We start from the raw sequence: 25828 nt of genomic DNA on the forward strand, positions 1-25828 counted from the left end.
AACATATTTCTGCCAGAGTGGCTAGTAGGTTCAAACCGCCGACCTTCCAGCTAGCAGTGGAGTGCTTTAACCATTGGGGCACCACAATTCAGACATTTCTAAGACTTGTTTTCTCATTCTCAATCAAGTACTTTTTCTTTGCTATATATCATCCTACATCTTTATTTTAAATGGTTTTTAGTTGTAAAGAAAATCACTCATTATTACTCATAGTGACCCTATTATTATGTTATTATTATATCATTATTATAAGGTGTAAATTAGTTGGTAGTGTCAATCTGAGTCCTAATAAAATATTAGCTGAGAGAAAAGATTTCTAATATAATTTCGTCTAATGCATTTCTTTCTATGATAATGTACATTCCTCTTAAATATTTTATGAGGTACCCAGTGTAAAATTTTTATTAACAGACAAATTAGAGAAAAAGTTTTCAGTAAATTTTAGTCTTATTGGCTTATGCAAACATTTCCTAATTTGATTTATTATAATACAATTAAATTCATTTTCAAAAGATTTGCATTTTAAGGATTTTCTTAAGTATTTAATTCAAATATGTGATATTCAATGTTGATGTCATCATTTCACTTACAATAGGCACAGAAACATTGCTTGACTACATTGTATATATCTATACTAGAATTTTTTTCTATTTCAAAAAATCATTGAAAGGGCTGATCTTTTTTTTTACTTTTCATTGTTATTTGTGATACAACTTATACGTTTTGTTGCAGTATCTCTTTACCTATTAGAGTTTTCTGAACTTGATTTTTTTGTTCTTTCCCAATTAAATAAGAAATCACTTCTCACTCCACACATGAAAGAAACTATGCAAAGAGATGCTCAACTGTTTCCTCTAAGAACAATTCTTTTTCTCATGTTTCTGTTTACATATTAAATGTCTGCTATTTACTAAATGGCAACACACTAGCATTGGAACAGTACTTCTGCTGCCATACATGCTCGCTAAACATAGTGTTCATCCCAGATTTTAATAATTATACTGTAAGACATACTATCCTCCCACACTCCTCTTACTTTTTATGTAATTACCAACTGCCTTTTTCCTTTTTCTGTTGTTTCAGTTAAGGGATCAAGAAAGTTAAGTCTGCCAACAGATCTTAAGGCTGATCTTGGTACGGTAGGCAAAAGCCAACAATTTTAAGTTTCTTACATTCATTTGGCTGAACGTTTTTACCAACCAATCCTTGAATAACACAAGGCTCCTACATGGCACTATTTGATGGCTTTCCAAAAAGGCTTTCTTACAAATCACCATACAGTTCTGTTGGCAGCATCCAACATTTTGTTTGTTAACAATCATTTTATAAAATTATGTTTTATAAACCATTACACACCAAGGTATGGAATGTTATTTTTGTTTTCTTTTTATCATGAAGATGTTTTTAAACATTGAATAGTCACACATATGGACCCTCTGTAACTATAATCATCTAAATGAACACGGTTTTCTCTGGAGTTATTTTCCCTAACTTGGTATATTAGTATCATTTAGAATTAATGCTCTTAAAAAAAAAAGTTCAATTTTTAAGGAAATGGAGGTCTGGCCACCTTTTAATTTTAGGGACGTTAACAGAAAATTTGATTTACTAGTAATTTATTTTTTGTGTTGGTCACAGGGTTGTTCATAATTCCAACTCTGTGAAATAAAAGAAGGCTTTATTAAATTGCCCTTCATAAATTTTTCTTTCAGAAGTTTTTATCTGCTTGTTCCAGCTGGTGTTTTGGAAATTTAATTGATTTACCTTTACTTTTATTTCATTTACTGTTTTTTTTAAAGCCACAGCATTAAAAAAAAAAAAAAAAAAAATTTTTTTTAAATCCCACTAATTCATGGTTAAAATAACAAAACAATAATAATTAGTCTTTGTACTGTTCTTTAGTTTATAAAGCTATTTCATGTACATTATCTTATTTGATTTTCTTAACTCTTTCCGGTTGTTGTCATTATTCCTAGTCTTTTTTTTTTTTTCCCCCAGAGTAGAAACTGAGGTTATGTTGTTAATGAAATGGTAGAGTCAGACTTAAGATTGAAATCTAAGCCTTAGAGCATGGTGCCCAAAGTTTATGGCGCATATTCACATGTCTCATCTTACTGTATCTGAATTATCATTATAACAAATATAGTGTCTAACATTTAAATACAATTAGAAGTAATTATATAAATTTGATTAAATGAAATAATTACATTACAGTGTTTTTTAATGCAAAGCACTAACATATTAGGTATTATCATTGGTTCAATATTAATATTTTAAAATTGTAAGTCATAGGATAGGACTCATCAAGGATAACTACAGTGTTGAGAATAGCACTCATGGAGAATGCCTCCCTGGAGAAGGAAGGAAAACGAGTTTGAGTTGCTATAGGGACATGCATATTGAACACTGAGTGAACAATTAGAAACATGGAGCTGAAGTGGTCTCAAGCCCAAATTAATAAATTATACAAAGGTGTTTGTGACCTGTATATATTAGTTATTTTATTTTAGCTATTTACTTACTTTGGTGGTAGAATTCTCACCTACCATGCGGGAGACCCGAGTTTTATTCCCAATGTACCACCACTCCTCGTCAGTGGAGGCTTGCATGTTGCACTGATGCTCACCAGATTTTAGCAGAGCTTCCAGACTAATTCTAACCTGGAGGCCAGATACACATTCTCTGCATATCTATAAATGTCAGTCTCTCAGAGTCTCCAAATCACTCCTCGCAATTGCTTTATTCTCACTCTTTTCATGTATACTTTAAGCAAAAATTAATTATGAAAGGCCTGGTGATCTACTTTCAAAAATCAACCAGTGAAAACACTGTGGTTCACAGTGGTCCAGCTCATTGTACGTGGGGTCACCATGAGTCGGGGGCTGACTTGACTTGATGGCTGCTGACAACAACAACTGAAGACAAAAGGAGAATGCCAGCATCTTGGACAGCTTTGGATACTAATGTAACTTCTTCGTTACTACAAGCCTTAACCGGACAAGAAAAAATAACAGTAAAAACCTCATGCATTGGATACTTAAGCATCCAGAATCCTTAAGTAGGTAGCATGTTATGAACTGGTTGCCATGTCCATGGGAGATTGCTTTATTAATACCATTTTTTCATATTAATGAAAAATACAGTATTTCTCATTCTGAAAATACAGAATTTTGTATTAAAAAAAAACTAATTTCATGAAATTAAAGCCCTGAATTACATAATCTAGGTGCTGTCACATAACATTATAAATATATTGTGTCAATATATTGTGCATAATAACTCATTGCTGTTGAGTCGATTCCGATTCATAGTGACCTATAGAACAGTGTAGAACTGCCCCATAGGATTTCCAAGAAGCAGCTGATGGATTCAAACTCCCAACCTTTTGCTTAGCAGTCGAACTCTTAACCACTGTGCCACCAGGGCTCCAAACGCATAATGGAATACTATAAATGAAATATAGACTCCGTAAGCTCTTTAAGGAAACCCTGGTGGCATAGTGGTTAAGTGCTATAGACCAATATCCCATATGATATAGATGCAAAAATACTCAACAAAATACTAGCGAACCATATTGAAAGAATTATATGCCATGACCAACTGGGATTTATTCTAGAAATGCAAAGATGGCTCAACATTAGAAGATTATTCAGTGGAATATACATTAATAGAACAAAGGAAAAGAACCACATTATCATCTCAATTGATGAAAAAAAGACATTTGACAAAATCCAACACCATTTTGTGACAAAGAACACTCAACAAATTAGGAATAAAAGGGAAATTCCTCAAAATGGTGAAGGACATTTATGAAAAACCCACAGCTAACATCATATACAATGGAGAAAGACTGAGAGCTTTCGCCTTCAGATCAGGAACAAGACAAGGGATGCCTTGTATCACCACTGCTATTCCATATTTTACTGGAAGTCCTAGACAGAGTGACTAGGCGAGAAAAAAATAAAGGGCATCCAAATCACTAAGGAAGAAATAAAACTGTCCCTATTCAGAGATGATATGATGTTATATATAGAAAATCCCAAAGAATCCATAAGAAAGCTACTACAGCTAATAAATGAATTCAGCAAAGTGGCAGGATATAAGATCAACACACAAAAATCAGCTGGGTTTCCAAAGCCAACTCTTCAGAGAGGGATTGGACTGGACTATAAGATAGAAAATGATACTGGTGCGGAATGACCTTCTTGGATTAAGTAGACATGTGAGACTACGTGGGCAGCTCCTTTCTGAAGGGGAGATGAAAAGGCAGAGGGGGACAGAAGCTGGCTGAATGGACACAGAAATAGAGGGTAGAGAGAAGGAGTGTGCTGTCTCATTAGGGGGAAAGCAACTAAGAGTATATAAAAAAAAATTTTTTTTTTTTATATAGCAAGGTGTAAATAAATTTTTGTATGAGAGACTGAGTTGATTTGTAAACTTTCACTTAAAAAACAATAAAATTGTTTTTAAAAATCAGTTGGGTTCCTGTGAACCAACAATGAACAATCTGAAGAGAAAATTAAGAAAATAATTCCATTTACAATAGCATCTAAAATACTAAAGTATTTAAGTGCTTGGGTGCTAACCAAAAGGTCAGCAGTTCAAACCCACTCAGCGGCTCCACAGGAGAAAGTACTTGGTGGTCTGCTCCCGTGAGGATTTCAGCCCAGGAAACCCTGTGGTTTCTTTGTCTACTTTGTCATGTAGAGTTTCTCTGTGTCAGAATTGACTCAGTGTCACAAAACAAAAAGTGTAAGAACTAAAACCATAACATTTAGAACAAAAGATTGAGTAATGCTAGTTTTTTACAATGGATTCTTATATATGACAGTAAAAGGATAAGCAATAAAAGAAAAAATAGATAAATTGGAATTCTTCAAACTTAAAAACTTTCGTGCATTAAAGGGACTTTATTAAGAAAGTGAAGAGACCATCTACAAAATGGGAGAAAATTGTTTGGGAACCAAAGAACTACAACTCAACAACAAAAAGACAAACAACCCAACTTAAAAATGGGCAAAGAATTGAATAGCCATTTCTCTAAAGAAGATATACAATGTCCAGTAAGAACACGAATAGATGTTCAACATCATTAGTCATTAAACCAAAAGCAGTTGCAATCGAGTTGATTCTCACTCATCACGACCCTATAGGACAGAGTAGAACTGCCCCGTAGGGTTTCTGAGGAGCAGCTGGTGGATTCAAACTGCAGACCGTTCAGTTAGAAGCCAAGCTCTTAACCACTGTACCACCAGGACTCCTATTAGTCATTAGGAAAATGCAAATCAAAACCACAATGACATACCACTTCACCCCTACTAGGATGACTGTTACCTGAAAAATAAAAAACAACAATTGTTTTCAAAGATGTAAAGAAATTGGAATCCTCATCCATAGCTGGTAGGATTGTACAATGATGTAGTTGCTGTGGAAAATAGCATGATGGTTTCTCTAAAAGTTAAACAGAATTTCCATATGACCCAGTAATTGCACTCCGAGGTATATACCCAAAAGAATTGAAGCAGGAACTCAAACAGACACTTGTACACTAATGTTCAAGTCAAGAAATCAAATGATGCATTGCACTGGGCAAATCTGCTGCAAAAGACCTCTTTAAAGTGTTAAAAAGCAAAGGAGCCACTTTAAAGACTAAGGTGTGCCTGACCCAAGCCATGGTGTTTTCAATCGCCTCATATGCACGTGAAAGCTGGACAGTTTATAAGGAAGACCAAAGAAGAAATGACACCTTTGAATTATGGTGTTGGAAAAGAATATTGAATATACCATGGACTGCCAAAAGAATGAACAAATCAGTCTTGGAAGAAGTACAACCAGACTGCTCCTCAGAAGCAAGGATGGCAAGACTTTGTCTTGTATACTTTGGACATGTTATCAGGAGGGATCAGTCACTGGAAGACATCAGCTTGGTAAAGTTGAGGGTCAGCAAAAAAGAGGAAGACCCTCAACAAGATGGACTGACACAGTGGCTGCAACAATGGGCTCAAGCATAACAACAATCATGAAAATGGCGGAGGATTGGACAGTGTTTCATCCTGTTGTACGCAGGGTCACTATGAGTCAGTAGTGACTCAATGACACCTCATAACAACAACATTCATTGCCACATTATTCACAATAATGAAAAGGTGGAACCCCAAGTATCAAACAACAGATGAATGGATAAACAAAATATGGTATATACATACAATGGAATATTATTCAGCCATAAAGAGAAATGAAGATCTAGTAAATGCTACAACATGGATTTATCTTGGAGATATGCTGAATGAACTAAGTCAAATTCAAAAGGACAAATATTGTATGATCTCACTTATATGAAATATCTAGAATGAGCAATTCATAAGAAACCAAAACCAAACCCATTGCCATTGAGTCGATTCTGACTCATAGTGACCCTATAGGACAGAGTAGAGCCACCCCCATAGAGTTTCCAAGGAGCACCTGGTGGATTCGAACTGCTGACCTTTGGGTTAGCAGCTGTAGCACTTAACCACTATACCACCAGGGTTTCCAAGGGCAAATGCATAGAGACCAAAATTTATTAGTGGTTACCGGAGTGGGCTGCAAAGGACATTGGGAAGGTATTGCTCAAGGTACTGAGTTTCTTTTAAGGGTGATGAAAAGGTGAACATAATTAATGTCACTGAATTGTATGCATAAAAATGGTCAATTGGAAAATGTTTTGTTGTATATATTCAACCACAATAAAATTAAAATAATAAAAGTTCCCTATAATAACATTTTGTTAAAATTTCTTTCAAAAAACATGTATATATTCAAGGCTATTAATTAATGGGGGTCCTGGTGGAGCAGTGTTTAAGTGTTCAGCTGCTAACTGAAAGGTCACCAGCTCGAACCCACCAGCCACTCCTTGGAAACCCCATGGGGTAGTTCCACTTTGTCCTGTAGGGTCGATATGAGCTAGAATCGGCTCGACATCACCTTTTTTTTTTTAATTGATTAATGTATCTCTGGCTATGTAAAATAAGGATAGATAGGTTACATGTTTTCATCATTGGAAAATAAAACATTTTGTAAAGTTTTTTTAAAAAGAAAAAGTCACGTTTTTAGTGCAATTACTTCCAAGCTTTTAAGCTATATCAAAACAGAGCTTGACTCACAAGTTCTAAATAAACAGTATTATTGCTTTAGACATGACCAGGTTTAATACCCTGGAACAGGAGTGATAATAATAATTAGTATTTGTTCAGAGTTACTGGAAGTGTTCTATGAACTTGCCAAGTATTATCACAAAAAATTTACTGTGGTAAAAAAATAATAATCCCATTTGACACCAGAGGATAACGAAGACACAAAGACTTTCAGTAAATTTGCACAACTAAGTGGCAGAACTGGGATTTGAGCCCATGCAGTGTGGCTCCAGAGCCAGTACTGTTAACTGCCATTCTCAACTGTATAGTAAGATGCTTCCATTCTATATTTTTAACTCCAAGCACTTGAAGTACTTCCAAAACTTATATAAATTGGCATATATTTAAAATATGTAAAAGAAAATCTAATACTACAACCTATTTCCTATTGCCATTAAATGGTAGAATATAAAAGGGGAGAGTAAAATTTAAACTATGTTAAGTAGTCAAATTATAAAAATAAATATTATAGTTAATAAATACCTTATGAAAAATTTAACTACTAAATCATAAAATAATGAGGACTTAGCCATCTTCCTATGGTTTTTTAAAAGAGTCTTCATTCTTCATTTATTAATCTACACACTCGGATTTCCTTATATTAAGATTTAATTATGATATTCATGTTGCCTTCCCCCTTTTTCACAGACCATGTAAATGGACACTGCACAAGTCCAACCTCTCAGAGTTGTGGTTCTGGAAAACGCCTTTCTAGTGCTGACGTTACAAAAATAAATCGCTGGGGTGGAAGACCACCATTTCGAAAGGCACAATCAGCTGCTTGCATGGAGATTTCTTTCCCAGTTACAACAGAAGGTATATTAAATGTATTAATTTTTGTGGGTACAGTTCAAATTTGATTTATCATGGTAATTAAAACTAGAGGACAAAGGATGGAGGTCACATATAGCAGATATAAAAATACAGTCAACTCTAACCAAAAACTAGTTGCCATTGCATTGATTCTGACTCACGAAAACCCTGTGTATCAGAGTAGAAGTGTGTTCTATAGGGTTTTCAATGGCTGATTTTCAGAAGTTCATTGCCAGGTCTTTCTTCTGAGATGTCTCTGGAAGGACTCACACTTCCAACTTTTTCACTGCTTTCACCACCCAGGGACCCCACAGTCAACTCCAGACAGTGAATAACTGAGAGCCCGATGGAGCTGCGCCATGGCTCCAAATCCGTTCCTCACTACACTTCCTTTCTCATCTCCAAAACTAGAACGGCTCTGCTTATGATTAGCCTCCCTTCCTTCCATACAATGAGAGATCCGTGCCTTAATCTTTTCTTTGTCTTCCCAATAGTAATTGATAGTTACTTTTAAACTCAATGGTAAAGACTTACTGTCTCTTTCTAACTATCAGTAGATAGTTATTTAATGTCTTGCAGCCTTAATTTCCTCAACTCTCAAATGAACGTGACCAGGATAAAATACAAGATATTAAATTCAGAAGTTCACTATCTTCATTTTCATATGTTCTAAAAAGAAAGGATTATTTGCTAATTTACAGAATGAGTGTGGCAGCAAGAGTAAAGTCAAGAGCTGGAGGCCGGAAATTTTGAAGGAGAAAGAGAATCTTGTAACTTTGCTGCTATTGTCTTGTTGATAATGAACTTTGGAAAGGGAGATAGGAAAAATTAATTTTATGAAGATTTGCTATGATTGCTATAAAGTATTTCCCCATTTGCTATCCCTCAAAAATTTTGTGGCAAAGAACTCTATTGTTCTTTAAATTAAAAAAAAAAAAATTTAACACTTTCTATTACTTTCATATTGTGCCATACTAAATCTTGTCCCAAAGCAACTTAGTTTATTGGAATCACATGCAGATAATGATTTTCTCTCTGTCTCATAGATATCTGTAAGTATCAACCGTGAATGTGTATGGAAAAATTTTGGAGACATATATTAACTAGAAATGCTGTCAAAGAAGCAATATGTAAAGGTTACCGAAGTAGTCCAATTAATCACTCGATTTAAAGTTGGAAATTTTGAGTTTTAGATAATTGTGTCTCTGATTTGTGCTGGATTCTGGGAAAATCTCCAAATAAGTAAAATATACAAATGATCTACATGTTCCCACCCATCTCTAAATCCTATGACAATTGTTTTTATAAATTTGATGAGAGGTAGAAGGGGCAAAGAAGGAGTACTATATTTTGTTTGAGGGACTATACATAGTCTGAGGAACCTATATTTAGTCTCCTTTTATAAAAATAATTATGAGACATATGTACCTCTCAAGAGGGAAAGGATAGTGAAGGAAGTAGAAAGAGGAACATGAGAAACTTGTACTCTGAAATGATTATGAGAACCATGAAACCTGTTGCCATCGAGTTAATTCCAACTCATAGCGACACTACAGGACAGAGTTAGAACTGCCCCGTAGGGTTTCCAAGGAATGTCTGGTGGATTCAAACTGCCAACGTTTTGGTTAGCAGCTGACCTCTTAATCACTGTGCTACCAGGGCTCCATTATGAGAACAGTATGACCTTAATAATGTCATTTAACTGAGGTGGTGAGTTTATGATCATTGGAGTGTGGCCATGTGCAAGTATTGATGAGCAGGAGAACTTGAAACCATCCAGTTTTCTGTAATTAGGCTGAAGCTTCTCAGAAAGATTACTACCGTCAATAGGATGACATCATCCACAGCTGCTTACCTGATAGGATAAGCTCTAGTCTCAGCTCTGCTAAAGTTTGTAACTTACATTTCTGGGCTTCAGTCTCTCCATCTTCAAAATAAGATAGTGAACTGGATACGCTGTCTTTCAGATCAGTTAACAAAGAATGAAATTCTACTTCCCCTTCGTAATAGTGATTTTCATGTATTTAATCTGACTTACTTGTCTTGGAAATACACTAACACTTAATTTTGTTTTTTAAATTTCCATAGAAATCCGAGAAAATTCTTATAATCGTTCTAGAAGCTCTAGCATCTCCAGTATTGATAAAGATTCTAAAGAAGCAATTACGGCCCTTTACTTCATGGAATCCTTTGCACGGAAAAATGACTCTACCATCTCCCCTTGTCTCTTTGTTGGAACTAGTCTGGGAATGGTGTTAATCATCTCCCTAAACCTCCCTTCAACAGATGAACAAAGGTTTACAGAGCCAGTCATTGTATTGCCAAGTGGTAAGACTTTTTATTCATCCCCTCTTTGCTACTTTTTCAAATTTAGATATATGGCATTGCAAAACATTAATGTATACTGAGTTGGGGCATTTACTGAGTATAAAGTATTCTGTGTAATTGGAATTACTAAGAATTTTATAAATCATATACTACCCCAACATTGATAATATTGCAACTTAACTTCCCTCCAGAGGAAAATAGTACACCGCTTTCCTATGGTAATAAACTGTGGAATTGCCAACTGAAACAATGCCTTGTGAAATAAGTTTCTGAAAAACACCGAGAAGAACGTTAATGCAAAAACTAAAAGTTGATTTGTAATACATTGAAGCATTTCTCCAAAGCTCTGTGCCAGATCAGAGCCTATGAGTGCTTTTACATCATCTCTGAAGAACTCAGGGTAATTAAGCTAGAAGCTGTCCGAATTAAGGTGGTTTTCTAAAGTCTTTTAGAATATTTCCATCTTGTTTCAAAGGCATGCCACATGATTTCTTTCCTTTTTATCCTAGTACCTAGAGAATTTGATGTCAGTTATGAGTATTGTTGACAAAGCATGGGTTGTGTTCTCTTCCTACTTGGTTTATGTTCTTTTTTCTTTCAAAGATGGAATGGCTGTTATTCTTCCTATTATTCCTTTGAATATTTTTAAATTTGTTATCGCTAACTTTTACTATCACTCTCTTTCCTATATATGAAAAGAAATATTTTTTCAGATAGCTTTGAATGAAAAGAATTTCATTAATATATAGGGCAAGGGGCTTATTTTTAAAGAATATATATGGTATGACAGGTTAGATAGAATTGTGTTTTCTTTGTTAACTGGTAGTGCTAAATTAATACAGATGGATTGTTGTAGGTAGGACAGCTCTCTACTATTGTGGCAAATTCAGATTAATGCATTTGTTTTAAGTATTTATTAAGATCTCTTTAATTATAAATGTACATTTTACAATGAGAAATACTTTTACTATAGTCTGAATTTTAAGGAAATATGCCTAATTCTTTTATATTGGTTGAGTTAATTAAAGCCAGATCAGATCAGTGAGGTTATAATGAACTATTTAGTATTAATTAAATCCATTGGTTTATTCAATAAATGGTTATAAATTTTCAACGTCTATATAACAGGTGTCCCTCCCAAGTTTAAAGCTATAGTCAAGGTACACCCATAAGTGGAAGACCATTTTCTAATGAGGGATATTCTACTAAATATGATTTCTGTGTCTCGAACGTAGAAATCAACAACCTGGGACTACTGTAACAGACCTCTCAATATTATGGGAAAGCTCTTTTCCCTACTTACCAAACAAACTTAGACCAAAAATAATGGCAAAATACAAAATAAGTATAGATTTAATGTAATGTTTTGGCATCTGGTTTATAGATATTTGCAAACTGTTTCCTTATTTATTTAAAGAGATGAAATGAGCTGATGGTCCTCTCCAAGTTTTGATGTGGATATCCTTGCCACTCTTTCAAAACTTTTTATTAAGCTGCCACTCAGGGCCTATAGTTTCGGACTGCAGTTATAGTTTCAACCTGAGGCTAAATTAAAGAATACAACATGTAATTTTCTGTTTTCATACTACTGAATGAGCTTGAGTTTCTACAAAGATCCACTTACGTAAAAATAGTTTTTCTCATCCAAAACCAAACCCATTGCCATTGAGGTGATTCTCACTCATAGCGAGATGTAGGACAGCGTAGAGCCGCCCCATAGGGTTTCCAAGGAGCAGCTGGTGGATTCAAACTGCCAACCTTTTGATTAGCAGCCAAGCTCTCAACCATTGCACCACCAGGACTCCTTATCACCTATAGAGCTCTCTTTATAATCCTGTCTGATCTGAAAACCTCTAATTGTTTAAATTAAAAAGTTTTTTTTTTTTTTTTCGTAAAGCCACTATAAAACATTTATTATGAAGCTTCAGGAGGGTTGATTATTGGAAAACAATATTCCAAATCCATTCTTGCTAAAACATGTTTGTTAAATAAACTTATTCACATAAGCTAGATAACTGGGATCTTCTAAAAATTAAATACTTATGCTCATCAAAAGGCTTCACCAAAAGAGCAAAAAGAGAACCTACTGACTGGGAAAAAATTTTTGGCTAAGACAATCCAACAAAGGTCTAGTCTCTAAAATCTACAGGAAAACCCAACACCTCTACAAAACAAAAAAAGAGAAATAACCTAATTAAAAAATGAACAAAGGATATGAACAGACACTTCACCAAAGAAGACATTCAGATGGCTAACAGACGCATGAGGAAATCCCCATGATCACTAGTCATTGTTGTTAGGTGCCGTAGAGTCAGTTCTGACTCACCGTGACCCTACATACAACAGAACGAAACACTCCCTAGTCCTGTACCATCCTCACAATTGTTGTTATACTTGAGCCCGTTGTTGCTTCCATTGCGTCACTTCCATCTTGTTGAGGGTCTTCCTCTTTTTCACTGACCCTGTACTTTACAAAGCATGATGTCCTTCTCCAGGGACTGATCCCTCTTGATAACATGTCCAGTGGACTAGCCGCTAGAGAAATGCAACTCAAAACTACAATGAGATACTATCTCACCCCGACATGACTGGAACTAATAAAAAAAAAGAAAATAACAAATGTTGGAGAGGCTGCAGGGAGATTGGAACTCTTATGCACTGCTGGTGGGAGTGCAAAATGGTACAACCATTTTGGAAAATGATATGACACTTCCTTAAAAAGCTAGAAATGGAAATACCATATGATCCAGCAATTCCACTCCTAAAAATATATCCTAGAGAAATAAGAGCTGTCACACAAATAGACATGTGCACACCCATGTTCATTGCAGCATTATTCGCAATAGCGAAAAGATGGAAACAACCTAAGTGCCCATCAATGGCTGAATGGATAAACAGACTATGGTACATACACACAATGGAATACTACACAACAGTAAAGAACAATGATGAATCTGCAAAACATCTCACAATATGGATGAATATGGAGGGCATTATGCTGACTGAAATGTGTCAATCACAGAAGGACAAACACTATATGAGACCAGTATTATAAAAACTCATGTAAAAGTTATAAAAAAAAAAAAAAAATACTCCTCTCAGAGGAAACAAGAGATAACTAGTTGGATAAAGTCGTTATGAGTTGGAATCGACTTGACGGCACAGGGTTTGGTTTGGTTTTTTAGTTGGATAAAATGATTTCCAAACAAATCTAGTGCCTTAATATAAGAACTATCTGCCTCTTACCTTTTCTGCCTTCATCTAGCCTATGTGCAGTATTGATTCAAGATACTTTTCATTGCTATTTCACCTCTGTAGAGTTAGCTTTATAGTAGCTTCATTCTCTGCTATTCGGATTTCTAAAGAGCTACACAGGATTTAACCTAGCTAGTTAAAGGTATTATTTTGGTTCTTGATTCTTGATATTCCAAAATAGATTCTCCAATATTTAGGCTTTAAATCAGTCTACCTATCAATACTGAAATTATCTAATTCTGTAAGTAGTCACTGAGCGTCATAGTTTACTTAATATTCTGCTGGGTACTCTGAAGCAGTAATGTTCCATCCTCTCAAGGAACATTAGGACACTAATTCATGACAGTATGTATTTGAATGTCAAAATGTATGACATAGTCATTCAAATGGGAATTTTAAAGGAATCAAAGGGAATTTTATGAACTTAAGCCAGGCCAAGCAGAGTTGTTAATTTCTGTCAAGCCAGCTCCAACTCATGGTGACATTATGTACAAAAGAACAAAACATTGCCGTTTCCTACATCATGCTCACAATCTCCAGCATGTTCAAGTCCATCGTTCTGGCTTTTGTGCCAATCCGTCTCACCAAAGGTCTCCCACGCCTCATTAGCTCTCTACTTCACTAAACTTAATGTCCTCCTTTGGAGAGTGATCCCTTCTGATGCCATGTCCAGAGCAAGCAAGTTGGACAGTGTTCTCTTGTGGTACATAAGGTTTTCATTGGCTAATTTTTAGAAGTAGATCACCTTGCCTTTCTTCCTAGTCTTTCTCAGTCTGGAAGCTCCACTGAAACCTGTCCACCATGGGTGACCTTCCTGGCGTAACTTCTAGCATCACAGCAACTTGCAAACCAGCACAGTACAACAAACTGACAAGATGAGTGGTGATCAAGCAGGGTAGGGTAGTATTAATATTTGGATAAATAGATACGAGTGGGGAAAGCATTTTGGGCCAAGGAACTAAAGCCAAGAGTGGAGCCAAGAATGAACACAGATGATTGGAAGGGAGCATGGAGAGAAAAGGGATATGAGAAGACGATACTGGCTGGACCAGGGAGCTGGTACTGGGAAGTAAGATTAGAAAGGAGAGTGGGCTTGGCTTATAGAGATAATTAGTTCCAAGGTATAGATTGCTTCTATGGATAAGTGGAAGATATAAGAGAATATTGTGCATGAAAATTAGGTTATGAAAACAACACTGGAGTAAGACCAGACGAGTCCGGTAGCATGAGTAAAATGGATCAGAAAAGAAACTGAAGTCAAGGAGGCCCCTTGGGTAGTATTGTGGCACTATAAATAGAAATGGAGAATGTGACAAGAAGAACCAGTGTTGGGGGGAAAGAGAATGAATTTATTCTGGAGAATTTTGAGTTTAAATATTGATTTTGATCATGAGTCATTAATTTTTTTTTTTTTTTCAGAGCAGTACTAGACACTTTTTATGGCAGAATTGATCATTACAGAGTAATTTATAGCTGGTAACATGAGGAGTTGAGTGGAAATGAAATAAAATTAAGTTTCACCAGGCAGAGCCAACATGGCACTATAGACAGAAGCACCATTTTGTCCCTCCACAGCAAAGACCCCCCCCCCGCCAAAAAAAAAAGTAAAACAGATACAGACATAAATTCTGGAACCCTAAGTATCAAATGAAGGGATAAAGAACTCAACCAAGAACCAAATGAAATAAGAAAGTGACAGAGAATGAGGAGAGCTGTAGAGCGGAGGTCCCCTATCAGCTAACATGGCTCAGCTGCCAAGAACAGTGGACAGGGAGTAAGGGAAGGCAACTTCAGGGAGCTCCCAGCAGCAGACAGAGCACCTGGTAACCAAGGATACGTGCTCTCCCACCTCCTCCCCCACTTCTTCCCTCTGTGTGGCCTCTGCCGCTTTCTGGCGGGCCAAGGTCCCTCAGCCAGGGAGATGCCAGCTCCTTGCCTCTTGTATTCACCCTACCCTGACTGGCCAGCTCCTTCACTACCATTTTTTTGTTGTTGCTGTTGGTGCTTTTTTGGCTCCTTTTGGTTTCTTCTGTCTCTCTCACCTCCTTTCTTTCCTTTCTCCTGAACACCTGGCACCATGTGCCATCTCTGCTCCTTTTTGAAGGGCAATGCAGTGTCACTCGGCTGGGGAGCCCCTTCCCCAGTCCACACCACCATGCCAGTGGTCTCCCTTGGGGCATTGTTTTTTCTTTTTCTTTTCTCTGTTTCTTTTCTCTCTCTACCTTCCATTCTTCCCTTTCTCCTGAACACCTGGTGCTGTGTGCCATCTCTGCTCCTTCTTAATGGGCTGTGCAGCATCACTTAAATGGGGAACCACTTCCTTGGTCTGCACTGCCAAGCCAGTGGGCTCCCTCAGGGTGGTTCTCCTCCCCCGCCTTTGTTTCTTGTCTCTGTCTACCTTCCTTCCTTTCCTTTCTTCTGACTACCTGGCACTATATGCCATCTCCACTCCTTCTTGATGGGCTGTGCAACACTGCTCAGCTGGGGAAGTGCTTCAGATGGGCTCCCTCGGAACATTTTTTTTCTTTATTTCTCAATTTCTTGTCTCTCCCTACCTTCCTTCCTTCCTTTCTTTCTTCCCAACCACCTAGCGTTTTGTTCTTGGTTTCTTGTCTCTATCTTCCTTCCTTTCCTTTCTCCTGACCACCTGACTTTGTGTGCCTTTCTTTTTTTTCCAGTTTCTTATCTCTCTCTCCCTTCCTTCCTTTCTTTTCTCCCATCCACCCAGCCATATATGCCTTCTCTGCCCCTTCTAGATAAGCTGTGCCATCCCACCCAGCTAGAAAGCCACCACACATGGTTTCCCCAGGTCTGCACCACTCCAACAGCAGGCTCCCTCAGCACTTTTTTTTTTTAACTTCTGTTTCTCTTCTTTCCTACATGCACTTAGCTCCACACATGACACCCTCCCTCTTCCCACTTGCCTATCTGCACTGCATGCTGAGCACCGTATCCCTGAGCAGCATAGGCATGGACCACCAGGCCCTATGCTACACTGCCACCTGGCCCTGCCCTGTTGGCCCCAGTACGTGCCACAAACCATCCATCCACATGCCTCCTCCTCCACTGGAACTCCCTGATACACCATAGTTGAGTGACTGGCCCCACTCACCTGGACAAGATGGTGAGACGTATCATAGCCACAGTTGAGCAAACAACAAAGAACACCCAGCCAACCTGCCCAGACAATAACCAAATAAAACAAAAAAGCAGGGTGAAACAATCAAACATACAATCAATAAATGAAGGAAGTAATTCTTAATGTCCAGACAACAGCAGACAATATCAAAACATATTAAAAAAAAAGGACAGGATAGTTCCAGTAAGCATCAAAAATAAAACACCAGATGACCTTCTGGTAGAAGAAAAGGCACTGGAACCACCTGATAGAGAATTCAAAACTCTAATATTCAGGGCTGTCCAAGAGATGAAGGAAAATGCAGACAAAAATAAGGAAAAGAGAAAAATCATGGAAAAGACATACAAAATTATGGAAAAGACAGACAAAACAATGTAATAATTCAGGACAATAATACAGGAACAAAATGTCTAAATAAACATGCAACTAGAAATCACACAAAAACAGCAATTAGAAATCCAAAAGATAAACAACAAGATTTCAGAAATGGACAGTGTCATAGAAGGTTTGAGGAGCAAGTTTGAAACAATGGAAAACAAGATCAGTGAAATTGAAGACAAATCCTTGGATACCACTTTGAGGAAAAATCAGAGAAAAGAATAAAGAAAAATGAAGAAACCCTGAGAACGATGTGGGATACAGTCAAAAGCAAAAACTGTGAGTGATTGGAGATCCAGAACAAGGGGAGAAAACAGAAAACACAGAGAGGATCATTGAAGAATTGCTGACAGAAAACTTCCCTAATATCACAAAAGATGAAAAGTTGACCATCCAAAAAGCTCAACGAGCCCCATATAGGATAGACCCCAAAAGAAATACACCAAGACATATATATCATAATCACACTCACTAAAACCAAAGATGAAGAAAGAATCCTGGGAGCAGCTCAAGAAAAATGTAAAGTCACGTACAGAGGGGAAACAATAAGACTAAGCTCTGATTACTTAGCAGAAACCATGAAGTCAAGAAGGCAATGGGATGAAATGTATAAAACCTTGAAAGAAAAAAATTGCCAACCAAGAATAATATATAAGAATCACATGATCATCATATCTCACTAAGATATGGTGGCAAAATTAGATATTTCCAGATAAATAGAAATTAAGAGAATATGTAAAAACCAAAACAAATTTACAAGAATTATTAAAGGGATTCATTCAGTTAGAGAACCAACAACATCAGACAACAGCCTGAATCTAGGACACAAGACCGCATCAGCCAGATACCAATCTAGGTAACGAACTCTCAAGGAGAAAACAAAACTAAAAGATTTACAACAGGAACCAGAGAGATTAATCTGTAAGTGAGAACAACATCAGAATAAAAGAGGGGGTAAATGGTGTAGGTACAGAACTCCCAAGTGGAAAGAAAGTCAAGGTGATAGCAAGTAATAATAATAAAAAAAAAAGACTGGTTCAAACTCAGAAAGTGGGGGTAAATGTCAAAAGGTAACCACAAAGAGAGTTAACAAGCCTACTTATCAGAATGAAGAAAAACACGAAGTCTCGGTAAACACAAAATCTGCAGAAACAAAAGAAATGAAAAAAACATAGAAACAAAAGAAGTTCAGCACAGAGAAGGAACAAAGAAAACAGCACCACAAAAAGAAAAAAATGGCAAAATGACAGCAATAAACTCACACCTATCAATAATCACACTGAATGTAAATGGCCTAAATGCACCCATAGAGAGAGTGACAGAATGGATTTAAAAAAAAAAAAAAACAGGACCCATCAATATGCTGTCTACAAGAGACACACCTTAGATACAAAGACATTCTTCTTGTTAGATGCCATCAAGTCAGCTCCAACTTATAGTGACCCTGTGTACAACAGAACGAAACACTTCCCAGTCCTGCGCCATCCTCACAATTGTTTTCAAGCTTGAGCCCATTGTTGCAGCCACTGTGTCAATCCAGTGAAACGAAGACATAAATTTATTAAAAAACAAAGGATGAAAAAAATATATCAAGCAAACAGCTACCAAAAAAGAGCAGGGGTGGCAATACTAATCTCAGATAAAATAGTCTTTAAAGCAAAATCCACCATAAAAGACAAAGAAGGGCATTATATAATGATTAAAGAGACAATTTGTCATGAAGACATAATAAATATCTACACACCCAATGACAGGGCTCCAAAATACATAAAACAAACTCTAACAGCACTGAAAAGAGAAATTGGCAGTTCCACAGTAATAGGAGACTTCAACACACCACTCTCAGTAAAGGATAGAATATCTAGAAAGAAACTCAACAAAGAAACAGATCTAAAGGCCACAATCAACCAACTTGACCTCATAGACATGTATAGAACACTCCACCTAATGGCAGCAAAGTACACATTCTTTTCCAACATACATAGAATGTACTCCAGAATAGACCACATCTTAGGCCACAAAGCAACCCTCAACAAAATTTAAAACATTGAGATAATACACAGTACCTTCTCTGATCACAATGCCATCAAAGTAGAAATTAATAACAGGAAGAGCAAGGAAAAAATATCAAATGCATGGAAACCAAATAGCACCCTGCTTCAAAATCAGTGGGTAAGAGAAGAAATCAAAGATGGAATTAAAAAAATTCCTAGAATCAAGTGAGAATGAAAATACATCATACCAAAACCTTTGAGACACAGCAAAGCAGTGCACAGAGGTCAATTTATACCAATAGATGCACACATCAAAAAAGAAGAAAGGGACAAAATCAAAACATTAGCTATACAGCTCGAACAAATAGAGAACAGCAAAAGAAGCCAACAGCCACCAGAAGAGATGAAATATTAAAGATCAGAACAGAAAGAAATGAAATAGAGAATAGAAAAACAATAGAAAGAATTAATAAAACCAAAAGTTGGCTCTTTGAAAGGATCAACAAACCATTGGCCAAATTGACAAAAGAAAAACAGGAGAGGATGCAAATAACCCAGATAAGAAATGAAATGGGGGACATTACAGCAGACCCAACTGAAATAAAAAGGATCATAACAGAATACTATGAAAAACTAGACTCTAACAAATTGAAAACCGAGGAGAAATGGACAAATTTCTAGAAACACTCTACCTACCCAAAAACTAACGCAAACTGAAGTTGAAGATCTGAACAGACCCATAACAAGAGAAGAGATTGAAAAGATAATAAAAAAAAAAAATAATAACTTCCAACAACAAAAAAGCTGTAGCCCAGATGGCTTCACTGGAGAATTCTACCAAACTTTCAAAGAGCTTGTACTAGTACTAGTCAAACTACTTCAGACTAATAGAAGAGGAAGGGATACTTCCAAATTCACTTTATGAAGTCAACATAACCCTGATACCAAAACCAGGCAGACACCACAAAAAAAAAAAAAAAAAATTACAGACCAATATCTCTCATGAATATAGATGGAAAAATTCTCAACAAAATTCTAGCCAATAGAATTCACCATCATTTAAAAAAAAATAATAATATACCACGACCAAGTGGGATTCACACCAGGATGCAGGGATGGTTCAGCATTAGAAAACCAGTCAGCATAATCCACCACATATATAAAATAAAAGATAAGAATCACATGATCTTCTCAATCAATGCAGAAAAGGCATTTGACAAAGTCCAACACCCATTCCTGATAAAAACTCAATAAAATAGGTATAGAAGGGAAATTCCTCAACCTGATAAAGGGTATCTACACAAAACCAACAGCCAACATCATTCTTAATGGAGAGAGGCTAAAAAAATTCCCCTTGAGAACCGGAACAAGACAAGGATGCCATTTTTCACCACTCCTATTTAACATTGTAGTGGAAGTCCTAGCTAGAGCAATAATGCAAGAAAAAGAAATAAAGGGCATCCAAATTGGTAACGAAGAAGTAAAACTGTCCATATTTGCAGATGATATGATCCTATACATAGAAAACCCAAAAGATTCCATGAGAATACTGGAGCTAATAGATTCAGCAGAGTGGCAGGATGCAAGATAAACATACAAAAATTGGTTGGATTCCTATGCACCAATAAAGAGAACTACAAAAAGGAAATCAGGAAAACAATACCATTTATAATACCCCCTGAAAATAAAATACTTAGGAATAAATCTAACTAGGGATGTAAAAGACCTATACAAAATACAAAGGAAACTATAAAACACTGCTGCAAGAAACCATGAGATCTACATAAATGGAAAAACACACCATGCTCATGGATAGGTAGACTCAACACACCAAAAATAATTAAAAAAAAAAAAAAAGTAAGGCTTATCAAATTCTCACAGTTACTGATGGAGAGTAAAATTCCTAGGAATGAAAATGTGGGTGGGGGAGAGTTTACTGGCGATAGAATTTTCATTATTTTCCTCAGCATTTTGATTTTTTTTACAATTGAAATTAAAAAAAATTAAGAACCAGCTCTTGAGCAAAAAAAAATATATATATATGTTTTGAATTACCAGTTTTATACTGAACAAAATCCACTGATCTAGGAAATTCTTTTACAACTTCTGAATATGGTTGATAAACCAAAACCAAACCCGTTGCCAGGATCAGGCAATGTTTCGTTCTGTTATACATAAGGTTGCCATGAGTTGGAGCTGATTCAATAGCAACTAATAACAACAAGCATCAAGTGGGGCCCTTGTGCTACTAGGCATCTTGAGAGAAAAGCCTGGCAATCTACTTCTGAAAGATCACAGCCATTGAAAACTCTATGGAGCACAGATCTACCCTGAAACACCTGAGGTTGCCATGGGTGGTAATCTACTTGACGGCAACTGGGTTTTCCTCTTAAAAGAGATCTTACTGGCTAGGAGTGTACCTTACTCCAGCTTTCCAAATTACTAACCTCTCTATTATGACCTTCGTTCATTCGACCAGCAAATATTTATTGAGGGCTTACAGTGTGTTCAGAAACCCCAGTGGCATAGTGGTTAAGTGCTATGACTGCTAACCAAAAGGTTGGCAGTTCGAATCCACCAGGTCCTCCTTGGAAACTATAGGGGGCATTTCTACTCTGTTCTACAGGGTCACTATGAGTTGAAGTCTACTCGATGGCAAATTGATGGTTTGGGGTCTTTTTTTTTTTTCACTCTGTGTTCAACACTCTATTTTAGGCACAATGAATATAATAGTGAATGAAACAGACAAAAATCTCTGCCTTCATAGAACTTACTTTCTATAAGAGAGACAGACAATGCATTTGGTAAATAAATAAATATATGGGATATTAGTAACAAGTACAAGGAAAACAAAGCAGGGAAGGGGATAGGAACTCTTGGAAGAAGGTGTGGTTAAATTTTGAACACAGTAGACGGCAAGGTTCCTTTATATCACCCTGTGGGAAATGGGAGTTGGGAAACCAGCAAAAATGCTGATATTCAGGCTACTGTGATTCCTGTAAGTTATAAATTGTCCTTTATCTCTGACCCAGGAGTCTCATGTCTTTTGTCAGCATTCATGAAACTGGCAACTTAACTTATTACCTTGCAAGTAAAGTAAAATCTCAGACTCTTCCTGGGGGCCATAGTTTTGGGGGACATCGAGGTCGATTGGCATAACATCATTTATAAAGAAAATGTTCTACATCCCACTTTGGTGAGTAGTATATGGGGTTTTAAAGCTTGCTAGTGCCCATCTAAGATACATCTATTGGTCCCATTCCACTCAGAGCAAAGGAAAATGAAGAAAACCAAAGACACAAGGAAAATACTAGCCCAAAGGACCAGAGACTCAACCAGCCTGAGACCAGAAGAACTAGATGGTGCCCAGCTACGACCAATGACCGTCCTCACAGGGAACACAACAAAGAGTCCCAGACAGAGCAGGAGAAAAATGTAGAACAGAATTCAAATTCACATAAAAATATCAGACTTAATGGTCTGAAGGAGACTGGAGGAAGCCCCAAAACCATGGTCCCTGGATGCTCTGCTAACCCAGAACTAAAACCATTCCCAAAGCCCACTCTTCAGACAAAGATTACACAGGACTATAAAACAAAAAAATAATACACGTGAGGAACTTGCTTCTTAGTTCAATCAGGTATTCAAGACCAAATGGGCAGCTTCAGTCCAAAAGCAGGATAAGAAGGCAGGAAGTGGAGGAACTGGTTGAATGGACACAGGGAACCCTACAAGTGGAAAGGGGGAGTGTGCTGTCACATTGTGGTGATTGCAACCAATGTCACAAAACAATATGTGTATAAATTTTTAAATGAGAAATCAATGTGAGCTATAAACTTTCACTTAAAGCACAATTAAACAAAAAAATTCAGACTCTTTACTAACATCTTGACTTTCTGGAGTGGGAGTGGAGACCCACAGGAGATGAGACTGGAGAGACAATTTGGAGCCAGAACACGTAGGTCTTTATAGGACACAATAAAGACTTAGACTTTTACTCGAAGTGAGATATCAGGCTTTTAAGAAGATAAGTGACACAACTAACTTTCATTTAACAGGATCATTCTTCCTGCAGGGCAAATACTAAAGGAGTAGGGGGTTCAAGGCAGGGAGACATTAGGAGCTTAGTACAGTAATTCAGGTGAGCAGTAGATAGAGTAGAAGTGGTGAGAAATGATCAGAATCTGAGTATATTGTGAAGGTCAAGCCAACAGAATTTGCTAATAAATTGAATTTAGGATGTGAAAGAAAGGCAGAGGTCAAGGTGTCAGTACAAAATAACTGAATGCTTTCTCTACTCTCTTCAAACCTCTAATACCGTCCCTCCCCACCCCCATTTTCAATCTCAGCTAATGACTACGTGTGCTATTTCACTGAGAAAACTGAAGCAATCAGATGAGAACTACAATGAGCTGTCACCTTCTACCAACAAGTAAAAAGATAAATACTTATTATAAAGGAAACAGAATAATTGCTGGCGTGATTTTCTTGAGTGGGTGAGAGGGGATAGAATCTAGTGGACAAAGGCCTGAGTCAGAAGCACAGAAAGTTTATTCATAGTAACAGACGAGAAGGTAGAGTCCATGGAGTTACAGGCAGGTACGTTGGTAGATGGTGGCAGCTCATTATAGTTCTCATCTGATTGCTTCAGTTTTCTCAGTGAAATAGGACACGTAGTTATTAGCTGAGATTGAAAACGGGCGGGGGGGGGTGGTATTAGAGGTTTGAAGAGAGTAGAGAAAGCATTCAGTTATTTTGTGCTGACACCTTGCAAGCATTAGGTGTAAGTAAAATGGCTTCCAAAATGTACGTTTCAGACCTTTTTAACCTAATTTAGACTCTTTCTAAATCCAGTATACTACTATGTTTATACTTAGAAAAATCAGCTCTTGACAGGTAGTTATTGGAATGTGATTTTACAGAGTAGAAGGATCAATCTTAGATGAATTCTAATTAAACTTTAGTTCTTCATAGCTCTCAGCATTGTTTCTTCTTCATGGAGGTCAACACCTCGACCCTCAGACTGAAGCCTAAACTCCTCCTCCTGTAAAGATTTAGAGCCTTGGAAATCCTATGGGGCAGTTCTACTCTGTCCTATAGGGTTTCTGTGGGTCAGAATTGACTCAGTGACAATGGGATGGGCTTAGGGAGAGTCTGGAAATGTGCAAAGGTCCTAAGCTTTATAGTATCCTCTCCTCCAGGAATGGTAAAAAGCACCCATAGGTAATGGTTTGGCATGGATATTCAACCTTGGAGAATCCAGGTGAGTAAACACCTTTTTTGTGTAAAGACACAGAAGCCTGCTTAAGAGCAGAAGGTGAAAAGTTTTCTTTTCTTTTCAATAAAATGAAAATTGCCAACATGTTTGAAAATAGATCATGGTGATGGCAGCACAACATAGTGAATATAATTAATGTCACTGACTTGTACACTTAAAATGGTTAGAACAGCAAACTTTTGTTTTATATATTTTACCACAATAATTTTTTAAATGCTACTGTAAATTCTAGACATGGAAATTTCATGAAACTTATCCTGAATATTCAATTTCAGAAGAAGAAAAAAAGGATTTTCTAGCAAATGAGCCTGTGAAATAAGAAAATAGAGTCAGATGGTATGATTTTTTTTTTCAGTTGAAGTTATTTCACTAAATTAAAGCTATAAATTTTTTTATGTTTGCTTTTTTAAAAATGATTTTAAGGGAGATTGTTTAATATAGTGAAAGAATACTGGACTCTAGGAGTCAGGTAACCTGAGTTGTAGTCCTGGCTCAGCCAACTACCTTTCTATGTAACCTGGCCAAGCTCCATCATCTTTCTGGGTTTTCATTTTCTCATTAATATGAGAGGATTTGACAAGCTAATGTTTTAGGCTTCTTCTAGAGTTAAAATTCTATGATTCCAAATTTTTTCAACTGATGAACTAAAAATCTACTCATTAGTATATATTATTGCAATATTATGACACTCTAGATAAAAAATATCATAATGAAAAAACTCATTGCTCATAGGTGAATAACAGATGTCTTAGGAAGAATTTCACGGGCCAGTGATGTGAAATTGTTTTTATAGGTACACTCCTCTCATTGAAAGGAGCCGTGCTAACATTCTCCTGCATGGACCGAACGGGTGGATTAATGCAACCGCCATATGAAGTTTGGAGGGATCCAAACAATATAGATGAAAATGAAAAATCTTGGAGAAGAAAACTGGTCGTGAACTCCCCCTCTGCATCCCAAGAAATAGGAGATCATCAGTATACAATAATCTGCTCAGAAAAACAAGCCAAAGTCTTCTCACTGCCTTCTCAGACTTGCCTTTATGTTCATAGCATCACCGAGACGTCATTTATACTGCAAGCAGATGTGGTGGTCATGTGTAACAGTGCCTGCTTGGCGTGTTTTTGTGCCAATGGGCATATCATGATAATGAGGTACTTGCCTTCTTTATAAATATCTGGTAATCATAACAGTGCCAGCAAGGTAGAACTCTGAAGAGCAAATGTGTAGTGTGCATGATGTTATCAACCTGGGATCATTGTTTCATTATGTTTGTGAGTAACAATTGTGAATAATTGTTCAACAACTTAAGGAGAGTTGAGGGGTGGGGTAGGGCAGGGGCTGGCTAAAAGTACCTGGTACTGTGAATGGAATATATATTTTAATAGGCATTCAGGAATCTAGGGAAAGTGATTTTCCAGCCACCTATGTAGTCATTCAACAAACATTCATGGAGCATATGTTATCTACC

General features: G+C 36.8%; 1 protein-coding gene across 1 annotated transcript in view; it reads left to right on the forward strand.

Moving 5' to 3' along the window:
• Positions 1-25828, forward strand: part of STXBP5L (syntaxin binding protein 5L) — a 369977-nt gene that overhangs the window by 331526 nt on the left and 12623 nt on the right. Inside the window, exons 22-24 of the mRNA XM_064286653.1 lie at positions 7821-7988; positions 10074-10313; positions 25151-25511. Of these exons, the coding sequence (XP_064142723.1) occupies positions 7821-7988; positions 10074-10313; positions 25151-25511 (769 nt within the window). The remainder of the gene's footprint in view (positions 1-7820; positions 7989-10073; positions 10314-25150; positions 25512-25828) is intronic.

Source organism: Loxodonta africana, chromosome 1 (assembly GCF_030014295.1).
Source record: "Loxodonta africana isolate mLoxAfr1 chromosome 1, mLoxAfr1.hap2, whole genome shotgun sequence".
In the NCBI taxonomy this organism is placed as follows: Eukaryota; Metazoa; Chordata; class Mammalia; order Proboscidea; family Elephantidae; genus Loxodonta; species Loxodonta africana.